We start from the raw sequence: 17,781 nt of genomic DNA, 5'->3' as shown, positions 1-17,781 counted from the left end.
CTTTAAAAACATGGTGGATTTCGGTGTGTCTAGCAGCGACCTAAGACAGATTCGGCAAGGAGTCCCGCGGTCTTGTGATAAAGTGTGAAACTCCGTGATTTTTTTTTATCGAAAAAAATTACAGTTTTTCCCCGAGTTAGGGAACGTTCAGAACCTCGCCGCATGCGATTTTGCCGCAAGCTTTTGTATGGGATTTGACGTTAATGACAGCACTTGCGAATCTGCCGCATGCGGCGCTGCGGCAAAACCAAAATCATTTGATATTGCCGCATGCGATTTTTTTCAGATGTCAAATGTCTAAAATCATATCAAATAATGATTATCTTTATAAAGAAACAACAAAATATCATTATAATATCTTGAAAAGCTAGAAAATTGATAAAACTCTTTTCTTGACGCATGCGGCGAGGTTCTGACCGTTCCCTTACACGAATAATGAGTTCCGGAGACATTCGCGAAACTCGAATTTTCACATAAGTCGAATATCACGTTTTATAGCCAAAATAAACTTGATTAATTATGATAACTCAGCAAAAAAAACAAAAAATAATAAGATAACGTTTGCAGTAATGGCATCAACCACTACCCAAGACACCAACCACTCGTTATGAAAACCCGGCTGCAATAATATTGATCGTAAAATGATCCAACCTGTTTGTTTTGTGCGTAGGTAGAAATGTCAAAGCCAGCACGTGCTGTCAAACTGACATCGCCTATCGGGTGCAAGAAATCGCGAGAACTCTCCAGCGGCAGAGGTGTGTTTTCGATCCGTGGATAATAATTGTGTTAATTTGGGCAAGAAAGTTGGTAAATTCATAACCATCTTCTCCCATTTGCCATTGTTTCATAAGTTTACAGCTTAGTGACAATCGCTTAATAAAGCCTTGTTTCGTCTGTATTGCAGATCAACCCAGCGACACAAGATGGCACAGAGCAAGCTGAACGATTTGGCTGGCAAATTCGGCAAGGGTGGTCCGCCCGGTCTGACCACGGGGCTGAAGGTGCTGGCCGCCGTCGGGGCAGCTGCATACGGCATCAAGAACTCGATGTACACGGGTAACGTATCGGTACAACACATTGCGAAATAGTCCCTTGCACCGGTGACGATGGAGGAGACGGGTGTATATGTACAAGAGTGATGCAACCTAACCTCTATTTGCGATTGCTTGCCGAACCGGTCGGTGCGAGGAATGGTTCGGCTTGCGAGGATGGAATCATTGTAATTGCTTAAAAGAAGCACTCTTTTGCAATAGTGAAAGAAGGTGTGATTTAATCATAACTAAGCAAAAACGTGATTCTATGCTCCGAAACGCCCAGTCCCACCCGGCTTGAAAGCATTGCGTGTCGTTACATAACAATCGGATTGCATCGAACTTCGTACACACACACACACACGCATGTTTAGGCATGTCACTGATGTTTATGTTTCTGCTCTGACCCATTGCTCCCCCTTCCCCCCTCCCCCTTTTCCCAAACAGTCGAAGGTGGCCATCGTGCGATCATCTTCAACCGTATCGGCGGTGTCGGTGACGATGTGTTCTCGGAAGGATTGCACTTCCGCGTGCCCTGGTTCCAGTATCCGATCATTTACGACATCCGCTCCCGGCCGCGCAAAATCTCCTCCCCGACCGGTTCGAAGGATTTGCAGATGGTGAACATTTCGCTCCGGGTGTTGTCCCGCCCGGACGCCCGCAAGCTCCCGGTAATGTACCGCCAGCTGGGCCAAGACTACGACGAGAAGGTGTTGCCCTCGATCTGTAACGAGGTGCTGAAGAGTGTGGTGGCCAAGTTCAACGCTTCCCAGCTGATCACGCAGCGCCAGCAGGTGTCGCTGCTGATTCGCCGTGAGCTGGTGGAGCGGGCGGCCGATTTTAACATCATCCTGGACGATGTGTCACTGACGGAGCTGAGCTTCGGGCGGGAGTACACGGCGGCGGTCGAAAGCAAACAGGTGGCGCAGCAGGAAGCACAGCAGGCCGCCTTCCTGGTGGAGCGGGCCAAGCAGGAACGTCAGCAGAAGATCGTACAGGCGGAGGGTGAAGCGGAGGCGGCGAAAATGTTGGGTATTGCCGTGGCCGAAAATCCCGGCTACCTGAAGCTGCGCAAGATCCGTGCCGCGCAGAACATTGCCAGGACGGTGAGTGGCTGCTGCTGTGGGTTGTGTTGTGGTGCATTCATTCTAATGGGTTTTTTTCCCTTTTTTACTCCAACAGATCGCAAACTCACAGAACCGAGTGTACCTCTCTGCCAACAGCCTGATGCTGAACATTCAGGACGATACGTTCGACGACATGTCGAAGAAAGTTTCAAGTAAGAAATGAGAATTACTAACGCCTTCGGCAACGGAGGCATCACTACTAACCAAGTCTAATCCATCGAACGATAATGATACTAACACTAATAACAATACTACCACGCACGAGAAGTTAACGATGGGTGTAGAGTTTCATCCACCGTCTTCGAGCGCATTTCCGTACGCACAAGATACTCCGTTTTAGACAGCAAAATAACGAATATTTAAAAAGTATTATAATGTATCCCACAGGATGCACATTGGCATTCCAAAGTCTTGCTTCTGATTTGCGTTTTAAAATCAGATCTTTTTTAAAAAAAAAATGGCAGCCAGTGTGTGTAGAGACATGGCATGTCCATGGTTCAGTAGACAACCGTCTGTTTTCGTTGTATAAATGTAGTTTTAATAAAACAAAGCCTTGCACATAGTAAAGAAACCACCCTAACTAAATATGTTCGACATTCGTAAAAGTAAATGATAATTTCTTATCTTGTTTGATTTAGTCTTTTCTTGAAAGTATTTTTTCCCCTTTATAGGGTTTTCCTGGCGTTATCATAGCTGTGGGACACTTTATTGACTCTTTCTTACGTGAAATGAACATAATTTACTGGGAATGGGACTCTACAGCATCCCTGTGGGACAAATCTAATTGGAATTTCCCAGGAGTCTGTCCAGAAAGGGTGCCTAAGAGTCCCGTTTCCTTCATATAAAGTTCATTTCCCATTACAAGAAGTCAAGTAAGTGTCCCACAACTATGAGAACCCCTGGTAACCCTGTAAAGTAATTGATCTTTTTCCAATTGGTGTGAGTAGAGAGTAGACGATCATTTTAAACTAATGAAACATTTCTATCTGTTCTATTTCCATTCCCTTCCGTAGGAAAATAAGTACGCAAGCGCAGGTGCATTTAAAGAACCTATTTGCCTAAAACCGATAATACCATACTGCGAAACGAAATAGAGAGAGCGAGAGAGGGAGACAGAACGTTAATAGAAACTAGTTAAGCGAAGCATAACAGTGTGCGTGCGTGTGTGTGGGTCGATACATAGGAGTGCAAATTTGGGACAAAATGATGGCAAACGACGACGAGCCGTGACCACCACCACCTTCCTCCTTCTCCACCAAGCAGCGCAGCGTGTAGTAGTACCGTGTACTGGCGGGTGAAGACGATGATCGGTCAGGGAAATTGCAAGATGGATTATGTGCCGCGATTTCATGTTCTTTTCCGGGATTCTATCCCCCAGCCGCTGAGCCTCTCTCCGTCTCTAATTCTAATGCCTTTAACGATCTGCCTCCGGGTTATTGTGTGAGCAAAGGCGTGCTCACCCAACGCAAAACTCTGGAATAGGTCAGCAGTTGCGAGGATGATAGTTTTGTTTCCTCCCTCCCCTTTCTGTATAATCATCGTGCAAACAGCAGGGAAGCTTGGGCAATTAAATAGAATGAGAGAAGAGGGAGACAGAGTGAGAGATTGAGTGGGAAAGAGAGTGAGGCACACAAGAGATCGCTTCGTTTGGTGTATGGTAAAAAGAAACGCGCGTGTCGCAGTAAGCGCAGGTTGCATTTTTGTTTAGTTTAGTCGTTAAGAGGGCGCATTTTGAGTGAGCGAATAAAGTAGAAGGAATTGGGGTTGTTCTCAGTTCCCGCTCCATCTCCATCAGCCACCCGTATATCGTATATCGGTGGTAGAGTAAAACAAAAAATATGTTGTGCGTGTTAATCTTTCCGAAACAAAACAATAGCATAATAACTCACAAACACTTTTAGTGCTGTCCATCTCGCTGGGTCGTTGGAGTCTGGGCGGGCCTTTGCTGTGGAAACGGAGGAAGTGGCATGTGGCGTTTGGTCGTTGGCAAGTCGTGAAAATCCTTATTTCTATTATTTTCTTTCATTTTGTTTTTCGTTTATTTTTGTTTTCTTTGGCATGATACACACCTTTGCGAACATTATCAAAACGAATATGGTCCACATTTGGAAACGATCCTGCAGCACGTCAGCCGGGTAGTAATGGATGGTTTAACTCTTCGGCAACACCAGCAACAACGTCGTCGCCAGCCACAGGACAGGTGAAAACGAATTCAACTCGTAGAGCCGGTGAAGCTCAAACCGAAGACAACAAACAGTACGATGAGAGTTTGATAAAGATCATTGCCGAGGAAACGGTCGATCGGTTGAAGGGTAATGTGTTGTAAAGTGGAGTAGAACAAAAGGAGGAAAGAATTTCTTTCACACTAGAAGAGAGTCCAAATGCATTTTTCAACAAATACACACACACAGACAGAATTGTTTCGTTGTATAAGTCTAAACGGTTTATGATTGTTGCTTAATGTTTGTATTTTGTTGTCCATATTTAGCAATGGTAATGTCGGTAGATTGTTCCTTACGGTTCACACATACTGCTTAGTGACGAATTCAATGTTTTAAATTAGAATACTTCAGAACTATCAGCTCAGATACTGCCGAAATAAACGATGGTACAAACACATGTTTGGTGAGCAAACAAAAACGGATACTACTTGTTTTCCCTTATATATTTTTGGTTCGCTGTAGCCGTTTTCTACTAATTTACGGTACGCTATGTGTTAATTGATTGTAAGAAAACTATCCCTGAAATGATGCCTACCTTTTCTGCCACCGAACACAATTCACAATCAGTCCAATTCTCACGTGTTATTTCACCTTTCCGCTCGCTCGTCGCTGTATGTTTGATAAGATGTTCCTACTTTGTTTTGAGATGATAATCGGAATATTGTTTAAACACGATACACGATACAAGGTTCTAAATATCTACGTCCAGCTATCGAGAGGTTTGAAAATGGCAGTGGTTGATTTGTTGAACGCTGCCCGGTGGCAGGCCGATTCCTGAATTACTACTTAAGATCGTCTGTTTTAAGACGTGATGCACTATTACCATACTGTCCTGTTGCTAGCTCTAACGGATAATGGCTTTGAGTTACGTTAATATTTAGCTATTGATTGCGTGTTAGCTCGCTGACGCGGAAGCTTCCTCTAAAGATACATACCACATGCCATTAGATTTTATTTTGGTTTTCTAATGCGGTGTCATGTTCGTTTCTGTCTTCGTTTTTTTCGTTGCCATTGTGTCAAAAATTGTGTATCGATCGATTATTTTTTTCTGTTGGACCTCATTGATTTAAACTACATCAACTACATACGACTCTACGGCTAGTGTAATACAGTGGAGGAAATTCCATTAAGTGTACGCTCCGTTCTGAGCAGATTTGCATATCCATTATTTCGTGCTATTATTTTTTAAACATGAAATCAAAATCCAAAGATATCAAGATATAAAATTAAATGAAAAATAGGCAAAAATCATTATAGTTCGAAGCGTACCATGATTTAACAAATTTATATTTGATCTTATATTTAATTGATGTAAAGGGTTTGGATGATTTGTTTAACTGTTTTTTCAATCTTTTTTTGAATCTCACGATTTATCTGCTCTGCTACCCAACCATTTGATTCATAAAATGTTGAAACGATGTTAACAAATAGTGAGCCATATTTAAGTGAAATACAGATATTCGAGAATTATAAAAAAAAAAACAAACAAAAAATAGGAAAGCAGTGGGACTGATCAAAAAACAATTTGGAAACATGAATAAATTAATCACCAAAATGGACAATTCCAAAAACGTGCATTTTCTTTTTAAATCTTAAAGTAACGTTTCTAATAAAACTTTATTTGTTTATTTGTTATTGAAACAAATTATAATATTTTAAATCAGAAGAGCTTTTAATAAATCATTGTTTAATTTAATTTAAAAAGGTTTAATTGCGTGCTACGGAGTCCAAAACCTCTATAACTATAAAACATAAAACAAATCTAATTTTTCACTTTATTTTGCTTTAAAATATCTAGTTAGAAAAAATATGATTTGCTCAACAATCAAACTACACTTGCAGGAATTTCCTCCACTGTATTTTGTCATCACTAAAGCTACAACGACAGCAATAAAACAGTACTAAAAAAACAATAAACGATGTTTCCCTTTTGAATTTAAAAGCACACATAAAAGTTGTGCAAAGTACACATTTTTGTTTGGGTGCAGTAAAACGGAGAAGTGAGTGGAAAGGCGAAAATGCGCGATGCAAGAGGGTAGGCAAAGGGGTGTACAAAAGGGATGCATAGCGAATTTTATAGATGCCCGATGGTTCGAAAAAGGATGACTCACTCACACACAAACGAGTGCACGTGCATGAGAGATGCATTCTTGATTGCATTCTTAATAAATAGAGAGTTTATCACAGTGTTTGTCGTCAGAAGTCGGAAGAGAAAGCAAGCAGCATTTGGTCGTGAGAAAGAGTTTGCCAGAGTTGTTTTTTACGAAAGCAAAAAAAAGGGGCGTGAGTGTGTGAATGTAAAGCCAACGAAATTGGACGCTTAAAATTATATAACAAATGGAGGTAGAATAAAAGTAAAACAACAACAAACTCAACGGCAGTGTAAAACATTACCCCACAAAAGTGAAATTTGCTCTTAACATAAATAACCCACACACACACACGCACACACACAACCACTATGAAAATAGGAGCCAGGACGATAATACAACATTGAATAGAGATTGATCAACAAAATGGAACAATACCGGGTTTCCCACGATTTATTGGTTGGTTCCCATCAATTGTTGGTGGGTTCCCATATTTTTTTGGTGCGTTTCCACGATTGTTTGATCGTTTCTAAGAATTTTTTGGTCCAATTGTATTGATTCCAATCGGAAAATACCAAAAAATTATGGGAACGAACCAAAAATCTATGGGATACGATCAAAAAATCATGGGAACTGACCAATAAATCGTGGGAAAACCCGTATATGGAACGAAGATCAATACAAAAATGTACGGGGGAGTTGGTTGGTTTTTGGTAAGTTACAATACTGACCCGTTTAACAAAGAAAAAACACGCTTACATCAAGGATCATGATCAGAGCCACAGGCGGCACACTGCACCCTAAATTCACTAGAACCCACCCGGGTGAGACGGCGAAACCATTCTTTCTTTTTAGTCTTCCTTAAAAGCATGCGTCCTGAGCGGGAGCAGAGTGAGCTTAACTAAGACTGCTGCAAAAATGCTGTTTAAATGCGCGCACAGCTTCTTACACTTAAGCGACATTGTATCCAAAGGGAGGGAAAGAGCTTCCCCGACAACCCAACCCATCCTTCCAACCTGGTTTTGGCTAGCCTAGCTGTTTAATTATGTTTTATCTAATAATAATGACTGATTTTTGCGGAGTTCTTTCCTACCCTAGAAACACCGTAACGCACGCAGCGCATACTTACTGACTCGGCGGTGTGTCTGCACTGCTATCGGATGGTCCGGACGTAGAAGGAGCACCGGCCGCTGTAGCAGCAGGAGCAGCACCACCACCACCTCCATTGGGACAGCTCAGTGGTCAAATGCTGGTTTGGAGGAGGCCACGCTCGAGATTGAAACACTCCAGCACCGAGGCACCGATCGAGCTGCGCCGCGTCAGCATGGAGGTGACGATCGTCCACTTGTTCACCTTCGGATCGTACCGCTCGACCGAGTTGAGCGACGAGGAGCCATCGTTGCCGCCGAGTGCGTACAGGAATCCGTTCGCTTCCACCACCTCGTGCGTTGATCTGTGGATAAAATGGCATAAAAAAATGCTATTAGAATCGCATCACTGCGGAAGACCAACCAACGCGGCTAACATACCTTCGCGAATGCATGGCACTGATCGGTTCCCAGGCGTTCGTGCGCAGATTGAACCGTTCGCCCGTCTGCATGCACATCGTACCGTCGCTGCCACCGATACAGTACAGATAGCCGTCCAGGGCGGCCACCCCGCAGCTGCTGCGGCGCGAAGTCATGCTCGGCACGGACGACCAGCTGCCGACGCGCGGATCAAACCGCTCCACCGACGACTGGTAGTTGCTGGAATCGAATCCACCGAGCGAGTAGATGCAGTTGTCCAGCACCGCCACCCGGCAGTACCGCCGCCGCGTACTCATCGCCGGACAGGACGTCCACACACCGGTCAGCGGGTCGTACCGCTCGACGCTGCTCAAGCAGGACGCTCCATCGTACCCGCCACACACGTACAGCAGCCCATCGAAGGCGCACGTGCCCAGACAGGACCGCTTCGTGCCCATGGGCGTAATGTTGGTCCACTCGTTCGTGAGCGGGTTGTAGCATTCGGCCGTCGCGAGATCATTCTCGCCGTCGTACCCGCCCACCACGTACAGCAGCTTCCGGAGCGAGGTGACGCCGGCCCGCGACCGGCGCGAAATCATCGGCGAGATCGTCATCCACGCGTTCGTCTTGGGGTTGTAGCACTCGCACTCGTTGTGGATGGCGAACAGGCTGCCGCCGCCCACCGCAAAGATGTACGATCGCATACCCTCCGGGCGGCGCTCGAGCGTCCGCTGGCTCACGAGGGAGCTGCGCTGCTCGGGCAGCAGGTGGTACTTCATCGCCTCCAGCAGCAGCTCCTTGCAGTGGGACTCTTCCCGCACGAGCGCCTCCGTTTCGACGCAGTTCATGAGAAACTCGCGGCTGACTAGCGGCAGTCGGACGTGCGACATCAGCTCGGATATGTGCTTCTTGCGCTCGCTGAGATCGTGCTTCACCCAGTTCAGCACCGCCATGAACACCTTCTCCTCCGAGCAGATGTTTAGCTGGCTGTTGGAAATCAAATCCTGCACCTGGGTGGGGAAATGGGAAGAGAAGGGGAAGAGAAAAGTTAATTAATCGTTTTTTTTTAAATTAAGTGTTACGTTATTTCTAGCAATGTTACTTGTCTGTCTATCATCTTTCTCTTTCGAAGTATATTTGTTCTCTTATTAGAATTCTTATTTAATCTTCATCATTCCTTTTTTTCTATATTTATTCATTTAATAAATAATTAATTTCGTTAACATTTTTTTAACGTTAACGTTCGTTCGTTAATTTCTTATTTCGTTTATCATTTAATTATTTTCTTATTTAGTATTTATTTTTATTTATTTATTTACTTGTCTATTTAATTTTTTGTGCAAAAAAGTTATATAGTTATTACATTTTTTCAATAACAAATTATATTGAACGGCTTCTGATATGTACTGATATTTTACTACTAACACACTCATTAAGATTGGTCATTGGAGCTAGTCTCATGGTAGCCTTGCCGGTTCTTACAACTCCGTCAGTGGATCGTCGCCCATCCGGACTATCCTCCGTAGAAATAACTATCTGATTGACGTAAGCTTTGCTTGAAAAGTACTTGTTTTGTGCCGAACACGAGAACAACAGCCAGGAATAAACAGAAATAATGAAAGTGTAGGCTACAATAGAGAGAGAGACCCTTAGAAGTTTGCTTTGCTGTTGATAAGGTCTTCAATGTCCAATGGACCAAACATTAACAACGACCCTTTTACATGACTCCTTTTAACCGAAGGACGAAGAAGTCAATGTTGTGAAGCTCATTAGCCCAAGCTGTACTTCTTTTCTTGTGGTTTCGAGTGGGCATAAAAGCATCATAATTGTAGCACACAACAGGAAAATCTGCATTGAATGGATGTCTAGATGGTCCAACAGACCGTAGTAGTTCATGATGTTCCTGCTAAGACGTTAGCATACTCAAGAGATGAGTGAACAATAGTACAGTAAATCCTTAAGATCGTTAGACATGCAACAAACAATAGCTGGTATCGCGAAAGAATTGGTTTAAAATTAACAGTCGTTAAAAATTAACCAGAGTCGTTAAAAATTGCTAGAATTCGGCATCGCGAACGCATTGAGTTCATTTGTTAATTTTAACGACTGGTCCTATGCCGCCGTAAAACAAACGACTGTCAAGAGCGTATGCGATACAAATTAACAGTCGTTTAATTATACTGCTCGAATTTTTTCCCCGTGTTTGCCTATATGCGATATCGAGCAGTCGTTAACTGTTTTGACGATCGTTTATTTTAACAGGAATGAACAACAAATGATCTCGGTTAAACCAAAATGAACTTTAAACGACTGTTAAAATGTGTTCATTTATTCGCGATGCCGGCTAATAATTCCGTCAGCTTGTGAATTCGATTATCTTGGGCAACTCTTGTTCACCCTTTTTGTATATGTTTTGTACAATTTGTCCATGGGAAATTTTTCAACAAAAATCTTACAGTTAATTGCAGTGCTACTAATGATATAAATAAGTCGGTTATGTTCTGCTATAATTATTGTTGGACGTAATATTCAATTAAGCGCCAATCTAATGTAGAATTGTAATGGTAAACTGTTGACTAGTGCGTTCCTAAATGTATTCTGGTCAATGCAACAACTTTTTTCTCTATGATACTCCGTTCAATTGGTGGCAGATTCCGATTTCAGTAGGTTCTAAGATACAATCGCTAAAAAAACTTATCACACTCCGGTAGAATAATTCGACTTGGGTTCCGTTTGAATTTAAGTAGGATTCGATATGGATTCGTTAGTGGGATTCGCAACTGGGATTCGAAAGAGACTAGAATATTAAACATACATTGAACAAGGGTCTTGCTGTTTACCATAATAAAACCAGTGTTATTTCGTAAATAAATTGTACGATTCACTATTTTTGGACATATTTAAGGAGAGCAATACACAATCTTTTACAATCAACCCTCTTTTATTTGAGAGCCGATGGGACTGCGAAATAAGAGCGATTTTTGAAATTCGAGAGTTTTCCGAATAGAGGGTATTTAATTTAAATATTTTCACATTCCCGTATAGTCTACAAAATCAATCAACAATTTAATTGAAATTAGAACAGGCTGTAATGAGGGTCGAGAAGAAACCGCATATCGCAAATTTCCGAAGTCGAATCACGCAGTATCCAGTCAAAATATAGCAAATGTTCGTGTAATGTTAAACGCAACATTAGAAGTTATAGTCACAAACTATATCATTTGATTTGATATTGAATAAAGGTCCGCGTATCTCAGGGACTACCTGTACTAATTATGATGTAAGTACTGAAATGTTAAATGATTAAGAGTAAAACAGAACCCCCCCCCTCGATGCAAACTACAAAAAACGCTATACCACAAAGATTCGAATCCCAAGCAGGTTTGGGATTAGAAGATTCGAATCCCTTTAGAGATTAATTTTTCTCATCACTAGAGGTTTGATTGCGACTGGATAGAAATTCATATGAAATTGAGATTCGGATTTGCTTGAGTAGTGATTTCAGATTCCTAATGTGTGCAGTAAAAATTGATTAAAAGGCATACAATTTTGCAATTATTTTCGGCGAATTTTACATTAACTCGTTTCTCGAAACATAAAAATTACGTGCATAACTGCTTGTATTCTTCCCCCTCCTGGGAATGAAAAGCTACATGTCCAAACATTACGCACTTAACGAGAGCAATAAAAATCAATAGCAATGATGAATGCTCCCACAACAACTGCAATGGAGTTTGGATTGGTTGTTAGCATTCGTTGAATGCATCTGTATGCAAATTTCCTCACATCACACTGACACGCACCAGGGAGGGAGGGTACAAGTGTGTAGTCTATTTTATCAAATCACTTGCCAACAGAATTGAATCATGCTTTGGAATCGATTCAACGCAGCATACCTCATCAGTTGGAGCATGGAAGCTGACACAAAGATTAATTAATTTTTCACGCAAAACAAACAACCTGTCGTGTTTTTGTGTCGAGATCTCGGAAATTGGTATTAAATTATAAAACAGTACTGCTGTGTTTGCCCGCGAATCACCCGTTGACATCGTGCGACGATGGTTTCACATGCTCTCGGGCACACCTCCGCGGTAGCAAAGTTGGAGCAAAAGCACTTTAATTTATGGCATCGTCGTTTCCGATGCTCTACATTCGTTTGCGGGTGAGGGAAATGTATGTACGTCCACCGTTGCCAGGAAGTTTGATGTACGGGAGTGAGTCGTGTGGCCAAAATGCGTTTCAGGAAATGTATTCCCTGCCGTTCTGGCCTGTATATTTCGATTGTTTTTCGATATGTTTTCTCGTGAAGCGCCATTCGCTGAGTTGGTGGAAAACAGAAAAACAAACACCGAAACTCGTAAACCTATTTCCCGAATGATTCATGGCCATCGAACGCTTTTCGACGTGATGGAGGAACTCTCTTTCCTCGCTACTACTATCCAGGACAATGCTATAATACGGGAGGACCTGCCTATTATGCCATCCACCTGAAAATGTAACCTAGTTCGAGGGTTCCCCAACTAGTGTTGCGTATTATTTAATGCTTGCCGATACGCATCGACAAAGACAGCCGTAAACGTTTCGGGATGACTTGCGCTCTGTCCCTGTTTTCCAGGTCCTACAGTTACGTCGATGCGTATCACTGTCCTAAAAAGCGCACCACGCGGCCACAGGGGATAAGTGAATGTTTATTTACCTCATTAAATCCGAGCAATAAAAACTCCTCCGTGCCGACGACTTGCTGGAAGTTCTGCAGGGCGTACCGGTGGGATCGGGAGTGTAGTTCCTTGCACGAGTGAGCATCTGGAGGAAGTAAGGAAGACAGAGAAGACAATACATGAAATGATCTAAAGATGAAAATGAGAAAATCGGTTTATTGCAATAAGCAGCCCTTCTTTGGCCACCCAATATGGAGGAGCATTTGGCAAAGCGAGCCATATTAAAGGCTCACCAAATTGGCGTTACACCCGGTCGCCGGCACCGGCCAGCGTTAGATTATGGAAATGGAATTGTTTTCTATCCGCTCTGAGCAATTTGTTGGCACCGTGTTGGGTTTGGCCTTTGGAGAAGACTTTTCGTTCAATGGAATGCGTTTAGTAAACGGAGCAACATGAATAAAAGAATAACCTGCTTTTGTCTAGTTATTAAAGGCATAAAGAGGAGAGTTTAAGCAGACGCTCAGCTTAAATGGACCAAACAGAAAGTAAAAAGGAAGAAAAATAATGTCCTTACATTTTGTAGTTTGACTTTTTGGGAAGCTTTTTGAGGTTTATACTGCCTTTGGAAAACAAAAATTCTTTAAATTATTAAAACATTTTACAGAAAATAGATAAATAAACAATCTATGTTCCAGCAATAAAATCGTAATAGATCTTAAAAAGCATAATAATAAGCTAAAACACGACCTTCATGGTACGGTTATATACTGCTGGATGAAGCTTTACCATTCTGTGACAGTATTCTTAAATTATCGAGCAAATAGACAAGCGTAGGGTACAACCAGTGCTGCAAAATGTCATGAGCATCACGAAATATTCACCAACGAAAACAATGAACATATCTGTGATAGCTTGATGCTCATTGCTGATACTCAATGAGAGTGCGTCATGACATGCCGAATGTGACGTGCGAATGCTTGAGTCAATGCTTGATTTGCACCCAACTCTTGGTCACTCACTTGGTCACGACATTTTCTGTCGGTAATAATCACGAAATTCTTGAAATATACTTGGCGTGTGGTCCCAAGCAATAAAATGAGCATGCTTTCTCGCTCTGTCTGCTTTGACTCAACCGTTTGAGTCTCACCACTGATCATCCCAGTAGAGCTTGTGACACTGACTTTATTTTGTTTCAACCGGAATTTGTCATGACTATATTAGAAACATTTTGCAGAACTGACCACAGTAAAAAAAGTCATAACATAGTCACTGATCAAGCGATGGTTGCAAAAATGCCATGAAGCATGTATTGGTCACACCAAACGTTTTGAGTATCACCATTGATGATCACAATTGAGTACGTGACGCTGACATGGATTTTGTTTCGGTCAGATTGTTTTATGACATTGACAGTTACATTTTGCAGCACTGGGTACAACTTTCCAACTCTCTGGGGCCAATCAATTCTGTTATTTCAAGTAAAACCCATGACACTGGACGCCATTGAATTAGTATCATAGTGGGTGAAGTAAGGAAGCAAGGGTGAAGTAAGTAGCATTTTTGCCTTTTGGGAGCGAGTCCAAATTCGGTGGCAAAATTTTATATCATAACCATCTGGGGTTGATTTGGTCGAGGGTTGGAGTTCTTTTCGCCGCACATGTACGCTAAAAGACACTCTCTTAGTAGGAAATCCCAAAGTCATGTAATAATCCATACCATATCTCCAATACAGTAATGAACCGTCTACTTTCTCTCATTTAGATGCAATCAACTAAATTACCATTCACGCAACTCCAGGCCATTGGAAAGCATTTATCCCCATCCCTGTCGCACATCGACCCGCACCCAATTAAGATGCATAACCAATGCCGGAAGCGAACCCGAAATCGAATGCATCGATCGAACGACCTCACCTTCCGGGACAAGATGTCGCGAACGGATAACGGTCACGTCCGCTTGCACTACAAGGTTACAGTACCGCTTGCGTAGAGGCGGCAACACGTGTTACGCGCGAAACGCGTTGGCGGCGGCTTCGTCATCGTCGTCACACAGTCTATGCAATATTGCATGGCCGATGATGGGGTGCAGTAACACGCGGTCTAGTCGGGGCGAAGTCAATTACGTGCCGCGGGCAGCACAGACAGACGATGACGTTGCGGCAATTAGGCGCCGTAAGCGGTCAATGACGGCGACGGCCCCCGTTTGGGACAGACTATTACAAGCTATTAAGCAGACGCCACGGAAATACGGATGAGCTCGGATAAGTGGAGCTGTGTGAAAGTACCGAGTACCGGCGCAACTAAGTAATCGGTCACTCTTCCCGCCCACGGGATGCACGCGTAAGTGCAGAGGGCCACCCCGGTGGCGTGAAAGTTCTACGACCCCCTTTTTTGTTGGGCTTTGGGCATTGCAAATAGGATTGGTACGTACCGGCGAAGCTTCGAATTCCCAGACAGTTGGAGGGATGGAGCTGACGTAGCAGAAACTTGCAGCACGCTTCACGGACCGACTGGATCTGCAGCAGGCTCGAGGCGGGAAGAAGTACCTGCATGAAGAGAAAGGAAAGAAAGGTTCAGGGCGTGTTGATTAGTACTTTCGTGTGCAACGTGGAGTAGGGTCCGTTGATCTAAGTATTGGCGGCAAAAAAGATAATATGAATTTTAATTGACCACTAATGAAGATAAATGGGATGACCCCCTTTTGGAAGTGTACATTAAGAAGAGAGCGATTCAATCAAGTCATATTTTTGCATGGTAATATCGTTCATCAAAATCACATGTAAATTTCCGTTTCTATATATTGGATACCAAATATCAAAAATCGATCGATGAATCATTTACAATCAAAATAAAACATACGTTTCATTCATTGTAGCAGTAATTTTCAGTAGAAGTGGCCAGTAATAACTCATGCAAGACTTATAAGCTTCCTTCCGAAATGAATAATTCTTCCGTCTTTACAAGCATTAATACAATGAAATATTGCCACAATAAAACTAATTTATATTCTTCTCATGAATTGTATTATTAACTGGTATTATTGAATCCGTTCGTAGCGGAAACGTACGACGCTCACATGAAATTCTAGGGATGGCAACACATTTCTTGAGCCCGGTCCTTCAACGCCGCGGTGAATAACTGTAGCAACCATCTAGTACGTTAGGAAAATGAGTGTCGGGACGTACGCCGCCGCTACGAACGGATTCAATTATACCAGCCATTATCTTTATAACTTACAACTGAAATGGTCTTTTATCATCATTATAGCTTAGCATTATAGCTTGTCCCCGGTCTGGTGGTACAGTCGTCAACTCGTACGACTTAACAACATGCCCGTCATGGGTTCAAGCCCCGAATAGACCGTGCCCCCATACGTAGGACTGACTATCCTGCTATGGTAACAATAAGTCATTGAAAGCCAAGCTTACTTCACTAGTGTGTACAAAGGCAGGCCTTGACCGACAGCGGTTGTTGTGCCAAAGAAGAAGAAGAAGATAGCTTAGCTTAATGAGTCAATATATTAAAATGTTACTACTACGCAGTAATAACGCAAAAAAAACAAATAAATTAGAAATGAATATCAATACATTACTATCAACTTTAAGGGCCTCCTATGGGTTTTTGGATGCTTCCCATCCCATCCACAATGTATTGATCGTTCTCCACATATTTTTGAATCGTTCGCACAGAGTATTGGCAACGTCTCCGCCTTTTGACTCAAATTATTATGAAAAAAAAAAAATGGGAAACGTTAAATACATCATGGGAAGCATTAAGCAAATGACATACAATTGGGAACCAATGAAAAACTCATGGAAAACCCAGTATATAGTTGTGTAAAGATTCAAAGATGTATTTTCCCATCTCTGTATACAGGCGGTCCCCGAGATAGTACCCCAATACCACAGTACCTCCAATACGCGGATTCGGAGATACGCGGTTTTCTAAATTTGACAATTCTTTGAGCAAATTGTTCTGATTCGACACATCAAGTGTAAATTGCCTAATAATTTCCGTTTTGATCGAATGTTAAAATCTATTTCAAAAGATTTAAAATTGTTATATACAGTCAGAATCATATCAAATAATTCATAAAGTGACTAAAACCGCCCCTTATTTGCAAAATTACACGAAAATTAGTGATATTTTTGCATGAAATCACGAGATTCGACTTACGCAGAAATTCAAGATACGCGGTATTTTGCGGCCGTTGTCGGTCCCCATTTAACCGTGTATCTTGGGTACCGCCTGTATTCTACATTCGCCAGTATAGATGATACTTAAGCATATTCAAAAGTTCCGTTGGGACACAGCCACCAATCAATGAGTAATAAATATTTTAGTTACTCAATTTCGATACTGTCTAATAATTGTAAATTAATTTTAATTTAATGTACCTTTACTAGAACTTCATATATGCTTGAGAAGAGTTTTAAAAGTGATAAACATACTCTTGTTTGTTGAAGAAATAACAGCTTTCTTCAAAGTAATAAATAAGAACTAGAGAGGGGAAAAAGTGAAATGTTCGTGAGATTTATGTTTATTCAAATACGCTCAATTTCTATTAAGAAAAAGTGATACAGGGTTTCCCACGATTTATTGGTTGGTTCCCATAATTTTTGGTTGCTTCCCATATTTTTTGGTGTGTTCCAACAATTTTTTGGGCATTTCCAGAATTTTTTAGTTCAATCGGACGATCAATCGGTTCAATCCAATCGGACGATACCAATAAATTATGAGAACGAACCAAAAATCTATGGGATACGATCAAAAAATCGTGTGACGTGCCCAAACAAATGAGAACCGAAAAATAAATCGTGGGAAACCCTGCTAGAAAGCTCATGAAAACCTTAATTTTTAGGCAGTAGTGCCCTTTTTTATGCAGTAGTGTTTTACGACGATCAGGTAAATCAGTTTTGTTACATTTTATGAAAATTGATGCTCACTTGATGTCGATGTTAAATTATTGAGCAAAGGTTAACGAATTATTACAATAGTTAAATTAAGAACCAAATCAAACTAAGCCATTCTACCGTGTTAACATTATGTAAATCATTTTTATCGTTTGATTTTAAACTCCCCAAGTAGTTCCTTTTATATTTACGTGTCCATATGATTTTTGATTGCTTTATGTAGTATTTTTTGT

General features: G+C 41.9%; 2 protein-coding genes across 9 annotated transcripts in view; one reads left to right on the top strand and one right to left on the bottom strand.

Moving 5' to 3' along the window:
* The first annotated feature begins 659 nt into the window (after positions 1-659).
* Positions 660-4,798, top strand: LOC120901276 (prohibitin-2). Of its 3 annotated transcripts, none has more exons than XM_040309000.1 (5): positions 660-755; positions 905-1,056; positions 1,479-2,137; positions 2,214-2,310; positions 4,282-4,798. In XM_040309000.1, the coding sequence occupies exons 2-5, from the start codon at positions 924-926 to the stop codon at positions 4,482-4,484; spliced, it is 1,092 nt and encodes a 363-aa protein (XP_040164934.1). In that variant the 5' UTR covers positions 660-755; positions 905-923; the 3' UTR covers positions 4,485-4,798. The 3 variants fall into 3 exon arrangements, with proteins under 3 accessions (XP_040164934.1, XP_040164936.1, XP_040164935.1); XM_040309002.1 differs by lacking the exon at positions 4,282-4,798 and adding an exon at positions 3,172-3,995; XM_040309001.1 differs by having other exon boundaries at positions 747-807.
* Positions 4,608-17,781, bottom strand: part of LOC120901275 (kelch-like protein 17) — a 56,917-nt gene continuing 43,743 nt past the window's right edge. For all 6 annotated transcript variants that reach the window (XM_040308993.1, XM_040308995.1, XM_040308997.1 and 3 more), the window contains 4 exons: positions 15,067-15,181; positions 12,675-12,781; positions 8,000-8,988; positions 4,608-7,923 (listed from right to left, as the gene is read on the bottom strand). In XM_040308993.1, coding sequence (XP_040164927.1) covers positions 7,713-7,923; positions 8,000-8,988; positions 12,675-12,781; positions 15,067-15,181 — 1,422 coding nt within the window. In that variant the 3' untranslated portion in view covers positions 4,608-7,712. The remainder of the gene's footprint in view (positions 7,924-7,999; positions 8,989-12,674; positions 12,782-15,066; positions 15,182-17,781) is intronic.

This window comes from Anopheles arabiensis, chromosome 3, assembly GCF_016920715.1.
Source record: "Anopheles arabiensis isolate DONGOLA chromosome 3, AaraD3, whole genome shotgun sequence".
Lineage (NCBI taxonomy): Eukaryota > Metazoa > Arthropoda > Insecta > Diptera > Culicidae > Anopheles > Anopheles arabiensis.
This window is presented reverse-complemented; position numbering and strand designations above follow the sequence as displayed.